Source organism: Helianthus annuus, chromosome 8, assembly GCF_002127325.2.
Source record: "Helianthus annuus cultivar XRQ/B chromosome 8, HanXRQr2.0-SUNRISE, whole genome shotgun sequence".
Taxonomy (NCBI): Eukaryota; Viridiplantae; Streptophyta; class Magnoliopsida; order Asterales; family Asteraceae; genus Helianthus; species Helianthus annuus.
The window spans coordinates 41,131,647-41,139,801 of record NC_035440.2 but is presented as its reverse complement, the minus strand read 5'-3'; the positions used below and the strand labels follow the sequence as shown (position 1 = coordinate 41,139,801).

Below are 8,155 nucleotides of genomic sequence, written 5' to 3'. Positions count from 1 at the left end.
GGGATGGTACAGCTAGGTCTGTATGATAGGCTGACACTGTCAGGTATATGCCACTATCCGTGTTTTCACGCGCGTGTGCAGACGCGTGTGTACTTTTCTGCTGTTTTTGGGGACTGTGATACCCGGAAAAGTTGCTGTGACAGTTACCAATGCTATTTATTGCGATAAGTATATAACGTTTGGGTAACCTCTTTGTGCCATCATTGTTTTGTTGAAAACTTTTCCCCTTCTTTTCTTTTATTGAAAATCCCCTACTCCCCTTCTTATGTCAACCGGAGAACACAAGAAGGTCTACCGAAGAGATGTCGACTGAACTTCCACCGTTGAAGTGGTCAAGAGCGTCTTTTGACGGTTTAGTTCAAAATTTCAAGTTTCCAGAAAGTTGGGGCGCTCTGTTCCCTGAAGAGGGGCAGACAGCGGCAGATGCCCCAGCCGGGTATATTACCCTGTTTTGGGATTTTTTTCTGTGATGGCAACTTTCGTTTGCCTGTAACGAAGTTCTTTCTTGAAATTCTTGAGTTTTACAATATTCATCTTTCTCAACTGCATCCTATTGGCATGGTCAGGGTTCGACATTTTGAGTTTGTGTGTCGGACTATGCATATTGAGCCGACCGTTCCCCGATTTAGGGTTTTCCACCAAATGCACTGTACCCAGGGATTCTATTCGTTTGTTCAGAGAGCTTCTGCAAAGAAAATTTTGCTTCATCCCCCAAAATCTTTCCATGATTGGAAGCAAAAAATTCTTCTTTATTAAGCCCGGAGTGATTCCGGTGAGGATGGTTTTAAGGGGGAAAGAAGATGTTCCCGTTGAAACACTCCGGACCCCTTCTGATGAAACTTGGTATCAAGATTTGAAGGAAATTCCTAACATTATTTTGCCGGAGAGAGCCCTTGTTGGGGCTGGTATGAGCTTGAATTGGAAGATGGACCGAGACGACAAGCCTGTGTATACAGAGGGAGGTCATGGTATGGTTGGGTTCACCCCCTTTCTTCTCTCTCTCTCTCTCTTTTTTTTTCTTTTTGAGTATGCTTCTCCTTTTGTTTTTTGCAGTTGTTGCTTTGTATGTTGTTGCATATAAGAGAGAAGGAGGAAAGATGGGTACCATTAAGAAAAATCCTGATGAAGAGTTTTGGTATGACCGTATTGCGAGGAACTTTTCTCTTCCGCGGGACGCGGATTTGTCTGAACAGCCTGCTGCTGGCGTAGGTAAGATTGCGCCTTCTATGTACTTTTACTTATTATTTGCGCGTTTGAGTAAATTGTTCTTTGCGCCTTATAGGTGAATTGTCAAATTTGGGCGTAGGCCCTGAGAAGAAAAGGCGTGTGATGACTAGTAATGTCGCGCCAAAGAAAGGCGATGCGGAGAAGACTCAATCTTCTAAGGCTAAAAATGTTGAGAAGAAAGGTATGCGCCGTTCTTCTGACAAGTGTGATTATGTGGTGGTTTCTGATTACTATTAGGCGACCGAAACCAGAACCGAAGGATTCTGCTGATATTCCTCCATCCAACCCAGAAGATCCAATTGATTTGGAATCCAGCCCTGAGCATTTGGTGCGAAGGGGGGTGAACAAAAGAAAACAAACTGGTACTGACACGGAGGGCCAACCTCCTAAGAAAGTTCAAAGAAAGAAGATTACCCGACGGGGGAATCTTGATGCTTTTGTTACGGAATCTGTTTCTGGTAAGTAGCATCTTCCTTTGTTTCCTTTTTACGTATTAGATTCTTACATATTTTTATTTTTACAGCAGCTCCTGTTGCTCCAACTTCCACAAACGTGCAATCTGTGGTGAATGAAGAACTTCCTCCTACCCCCCCGCATGCTTCTGCAGCTGTTCATTCGAACGCTGCAGAAGGTGCAGATGATGATGCAGAGAAGCCTGTTGAAACCGAGAGGTCTGCCGATGCTGGCCTAGGTAAGGTGGATGATACGGATAATCCTTCGACCCCCGAGGTGGTTACTCAAGACCAAGGGGAAGGGGCAACTGAAAAAATTCCTACTCCTTCGCCTTCAGATACTATGCCGGAGCATGTTGAGAGGATGACGGTTGAAGAGCAAGACTCGTCTGCCGGTGTTAGTAAACAATCTCCCATCCGCCCAGAGGAAACTTTGGGAGAGTATTACTATCGGAGCTATTCGGAGAAGGATGCTGCTGACCTTCACGCCCCTGTTTGGAATTTGAAGAAAGGAGATACTTTTGCGGACTGGCATGCGTGCCAAGATTGGCTGCAGGGGATATTTCCGCCTGGGGAGGTCAAGTTTCAGGAAAGCCGATCTTGTGAACAGGCCTATCAGTCTTATGTTGCTGAGACCGCCTCTCATGTTTCTACCACCCACCGTATTGTTCGGGAGTGGTATAATATGCATAAGGAGCAGAAATCTTTCATGGCGGCTCAGAAGAAATTTTCCAATGATGAGAAACGTCTGGATCAATTGATGGCTAAATTAAAAGATGATCAAGCCAAGTTTGAGGCTGAGCGCAAGACTGAGGAATGGTCTGTTGCTGGTTGGAAGAGAAGGGCCGAAGCTGAAGCTGCTCTCCTTTCTGAAGAACGTAAAAATTGGAGGAAAATTTGCGAAAAAGATAATGCTGAGAAAGCCAACCTTCGCACTATTATTAATAACCTCAAGGCTGAGGTTGAAAAGCTGAAGAATCAGGATGCGGAGGTAGAAAGATTGAAAAAGGAGAAAGCTGATGTAGAGGCTGCGTTGGCGGAGGCGCGTTCTCATAGGGAACGAAGTGAGCAACGGGAGGTACAAGCTTTAAGCACTCTTGCCATTAGAGATAAAGAACTAGAGGAACTTACTGCTTTGGTTTCTGATCAGGAACAACTGAAAAAGGACCTGGAGCTTGCGCGTTCCGAACATGCTGAATCCTCTCGCCGCTTGACTGAGACTGAAGAGAAACTGGAAAATTCGGAGACGACGCGGGCTTCAGCGGAAAGCGAGCTTGAGCCTTTAAAGAACGATATGACCTGGTTGAAGGATCGTGGGATTGCTTGTGTAAGTTCCCTCCTTTATATATGCGCTTGCTTTTGTTCTTTTTTTTGTCTTATCAATATCGATTGATTTCATAGGTTGCTGAATCTGTATTGAACTCTAAAGAGCTGGATAAGACTGTTGCTGATTTAGTGGCTGCTGCGCGGCGGGATGGTTATGCGCAAGGTTATGCAGAATGCTCTCAACATGTAACTAGTGTGCTGAAAGTTACTTGGGATAATAGCAAGTCTGCTGCTTTTGGCGTAGATACTGCCGCTGCGCTTGCTTCTCTGAAGGCAGAGTTTAATAATTTACAACTTCCAGTTATGGAGTTGATAAATGTGGCGCTGCAGTCGGATGATCCGGTAGCGCAGCTTAAAGAAATCTTTCCTGATGAGGATGAAGATTTAGAGTAGGGTGAAATTTGTTTTTGAACAATTTGTATTTCCCCCTTTCTTTTTGTGGGATGTATATCCTTGTTTTGTTGTGCTGTTTGTTGTAAAAACTCGAAACACTGCCGTGTTTGAATCTTTTCAGGGCGTATTTGTACGCTGAAGGTAATATGTTTCTATTTGTTTGAATGTCTTTACAATATTTTGCATGAGTACAATTGCTTTTACTTAAGTAAGGCGAATAAAGTTGGTATGAAGCTCATGTGTGAAGCTTATGGTCGTTTGTGAGGTAATCACTAACCGCGTATGGAGCTTATTTTATACTACCATAATGTTTTTGCGCTTACTAAAAAGAAATTGCATGCATTCTGTAAACACAAATGATAGAAACTTTGTAATTTTATTCATGGATAAAGCTCACAGGCGTTACAAAGTCTTAATAATTAGATGGAACTTAACTTACTCTCTGATAGTTTCGCCATATTTGATGTCTTTTCCTGCGGGGAACTCTTCAGAGTCCCTTAAGTCTTCGCCCATTTGTTGGAGGTTTCTTCTCCCCGGGTAATCTGCTTTATTTCCTTACGCATATTCTGGAGTAGATGCGCAAACTCCCCATTTTTGAGGGCTTTCTCTATCTCGGTGCGCAAGGAAATGCAGTTGTTTGTGGTGTGCCCAGTATCCTTATGATATTCGCAATATTGCGCCAGGTCTTGACCACGTTTACTCTTCATCGGGATTGGCGGTTTAAACTGATAATCCTCGGTACTCAGAACCTCCGTCGGGGTCTTTGTTAGGGGGGTCCACTGCCTCTCCCTATTTTCATGCTTGTTTTCTCTTTGAGCAGAGAGTTTGTTAATTGTTCCGCGAGCATCTTCAGAGGAGCGACTTCCGGATGACTCGCGCCATGATTTTTTGAATCTGCGCTCGCCCGTTGCACTTAAGTCTGTGGGCCTGCTGTGTGGTGGTGGTGGCCTATTTGTAGTAAGGTTTTTCTCTGTCTGCGCATAAACCTTGGCTGCCGCCATTATCTTTTCCCAACTCTTGGGAAGGCCCTCTGTTCTGGATAACACCTTGACCATGTCGTCGCATCTAACCGCGTACTTAAACTGAGCACGGATTAGCTGTTCGTGAACACCCCCGATCCCCAACACTTCCTTATTATATCTGGTTATAAAATCTTCCAGATTCTCGTCATCTCGACGCCATATGTTCATGACATCGGATGTATCTCGCATGGAACGCCTTTGCTGGCTGAAGTGTGTTAAGAATTTTTGGCGCAGGTCCTTCCATGACTCGATTTGCCCCGTCGGAAGGTTATCAAACCAGATTCGTGCTGGCCCAGTTAATGTTTGAACGAACAAATGACACCAAAGCGGAAGAGTCCAACCGCCAACCAACCCTGCGCTGGTGAAAACTCTCAGATGATTGTCGGGGTCAGTTAACCCATTGAATTTCCCGACGTTAGATGGTAATTTTGCCCTTTCTAACGGGGCCAGAGCTATTTCCAATATAAACTTCGAGTTTTCCGCCGCTTCTGCAGGGCGGTAAACTAAGTCATAATTATGCTCTGCCTCAGGGTTGTAAACCGCTCGAGGTCTGGATTTGTTAGAGTTTGGATGTAGTCTGTTGAATACGCTGGTGTTTGCACTCAAACGATATGTTTGATCAGATTCATCGGTATGAGCATCCCATGGGGAACCCAACCTATCATGAACTGATTGCCTTTGACGAGGTTGTGATTCATGGTGTTGTCTCTGGTAGCTGTTTGTACCATCATAAGTTGATTCTTCTCGCTGAGAAGCATGAGCTCTAGATCCCGGTCTTCGTGATTGTGTTACGGGAGCCGTTTGAGCACACAACTGCGTGTACACTGCATTTAATGCCCCTTGTGACCGGACATACCATGATATCGGAGTTTCCCCCGGTGGTAAAATTGATTGAGCGGGATTTATGGGAAATATCCCTGGAGTAACAGGGTCATTTGCTCCATTAGATTGAACCTCATTATCGTCTGAGGCCTCTTCAACCATCCCTTCTGCTGGTAAATTGTTTCCGACATTTGGTCGAGGACCATGCTGTCGGTGAGAAGATGAATTTTCTGCCATGTGCAAAAACAGAAAAATGAGATGAACTGAATCGAAACGAGATAGAAACTAGAAAAACTGAGAAAACGGTGGGCGCCAATGAAGAAACACTAGATAAATGGTCGGAACCGAGATATCTAGGGGGTTTGAATCCGCATAAAAGGTTAGTTCTCTCTCAATTGATTCAGTTGCAGCCAAGTTCCTTTTCCGGTGATTCTGCAAAACAGAGCACCGTTAGCCTCGTCAAGGGGAGAAGAGGGTTCTCTCCTTGACCCGACTCTGGTGTGAGAATAAGTATTTGTAATGCAGAAGATAAAAGTATTTGAGTAGTGAAATGTGTTCTGAGTTTATACCTGAAGAGTTCTCCTATTTATAACCGGGAGTTTGGGAGGGAAAATCTGTTATTGAAAAGATAACGGAAGATGCTAACGCCGTAGCGGTTATTTTTCCTTCCGTTAAGTCCTTTTAATCTTCGTTAAGTTACTTGGATCCTGATGTGAATGCACACGGATCGTGAATTGATCTATGGCTGGGGAATTGCCACGTGGAAAGTGACTCAAGTGGAGATCATTCTCCAATTACATGCTATCGTTGTGATTTTAGGAACGTTTGTGATGATGACACGTGTCCAGACGGTTATAACCGTCTGGGTGGTGCACGATCATATTTCTTCTAGAAGGTTACTGCTGTAATCAAGTGTGACACCTTACAGTGTGCACACAGCTGAATAGATCCCAAGTCTGGGTAAAATAATATCTAAGTTTGGATATTTGGGCGGACATATTGATCTCAGGGTTTTAACCCTTTGTTAAATGGAAAGCGGCGCAAGGGTTTAGGCTTCCCTTTGGGGGCGCGACTATCGCTTGTTGGTTTCTTTCTTCCTTTTGTAAGACTAATGCGCGGCCGCGCAAGGTTAAAAAGGTTGAAAGGCCGGTTGGTGGTATGGTCTCACATCCTTTTTGTGAAGTTTTTGGGACCTTACCCCTTCACTTCCCATGTTTATCCTTACTAGACTATTGTAACCATGAGTGTTCTTCTTAACCCGAGAACAGGAATACGTACAAGGTCACGTAGGTTTTACGTGAGTGCCCTTCCCCGAGGACAGTGGTACGCGTGGGGTTTACGTAGGTTTTACGTAAGTGTCCTTTCGTCCCGGAAGACAGTAGTAGGTATGAGTTTACGTAGGTTTTACGTAAGTGTCCTCCTGACCCGGGAGACAGTGGTAGATACTAGTTTACGTAGGTTTTACGTAAGTGTCCTGACTAACCTGAGGACGATGGTATATAGTCTAGCAATAGCGTAAATACGAGTAATTATCCAATTTAAATCTTCCAACCCAATTCCCAACCCGGGAATCCCATGCCTTGGCTGTGTGAACTCACCTTGTTTTGCTCGGTATGTTATTGCTTCTAGTGTTAATTAATAATTAGGTCCTTTACACACGACCTAGATACATTGCACATAACTCGACGTAAGTGTTTATATTCAATTAGGGTTTACAAGTCTTTGATATCCAAGCAATTGTGTTCTTGTGTGATAATTGTGTACAGAATGATATGAGAAAGATTGTTCATACATACAGTATCATTCAGTAATATACAGTATCATATAATCACTTACAGTAGAAGTACAGTAGCATGTTGTTCCTCATACAGGGTCTTGAACTTGACATCACAATAAACTCAGTCTTTTCAAGCTTTAACATGTAACATTACTAAAGTTCGGATCATGCTTTCAATCTAAAACTCAGACAACAGATTACTCATGAAACTCAGATCAATCCAAACAACATAAAGGTGGGACTTGGTTCCTTATGATAAAACTCGGGCCCTTACATTCATATATATAAAGTTCGGACACTATAACACAAGTAAAAAGGTCGGACTAACACCCCTAGACATGAAACTCGGACCAAGGGGGTTCCCTCCTTTAAAACTCGGACACCCTTATGTCTTTCAAAAAGTCGGACCCCCATCCCCTTGAAAAGTCGGACTCTATGTCCCTGATAAAGATTTCGGACCCCTTGTCCCTTGTATAAAAATTCGGACCTCATAGTTTGTAATAAAACTCTGACTAGTTTTGCTTACCAAAAATTCGGGCATATTACATATAAAGTTCGTATATTACAACACAATCAAAAAGTCGGACCTTTAAACATGAAACTCAGACAAACATGTTAATCAAAACTCAGACTTTTGTGACTACACAAAACCCTGACTGTTAACACCGAGTTTTCAACACACGTGATTTCCAAAACCAATATACAGAATCAATGGAACAGTTACATACTACGATCAAAAACCCTAATTTCATACTTCTGTATTGCAGTAACCATCATCAATCAAACATCCTATCATAACAGGCATCTTAACATTCAACAAGTGATTACACAACTGATTATAAACTATTTCACACAATCAGAATCAATCAAACACAGAACCATTACATGTAGAACTAGGGTTTCCATGAATCACATAATCAAGAATTGATAATAACAAACAATCAATAAACAATTACCTTGGATTGATTCTAGATAAAGAGAGGGATCAAGAGTGATGATAGAGAGCTTGTGCCAATGATGAAGCAAATGATTGTAGAGAGAATTGTAGAGGAAATCTTAGGTACGTCTGATGATTGTGTGGTGATTAGTGAAGGGGATTAGGGTTAAGAGTTGTTAAGGTTTCACTATTAACACTA

At 43.0% G+C, this 8,155-nt stretch overlaps 1 protein-coding gene across 1 annotated transcript; it reads right to left on the bottom strand.

The window, feature by feature from the left end:
- Window positions 1-3,895: 3,895 nt before the first annotated feature.
- LOC110869890 lies at window positions 3,896-5,479 on the bottom strand. Its single transcript, XM_022119095.1, has one exon. The coding sequence runs from the start codon at window positions 5,477-5,479 to the stop codon at window positions 3,896-3,898; it is 1,584 nt and encodes a 527-aa protein (XP_021974787.1).
- Window positions 5,480-8,155: the final 2,676 nt, after the last annotated feature.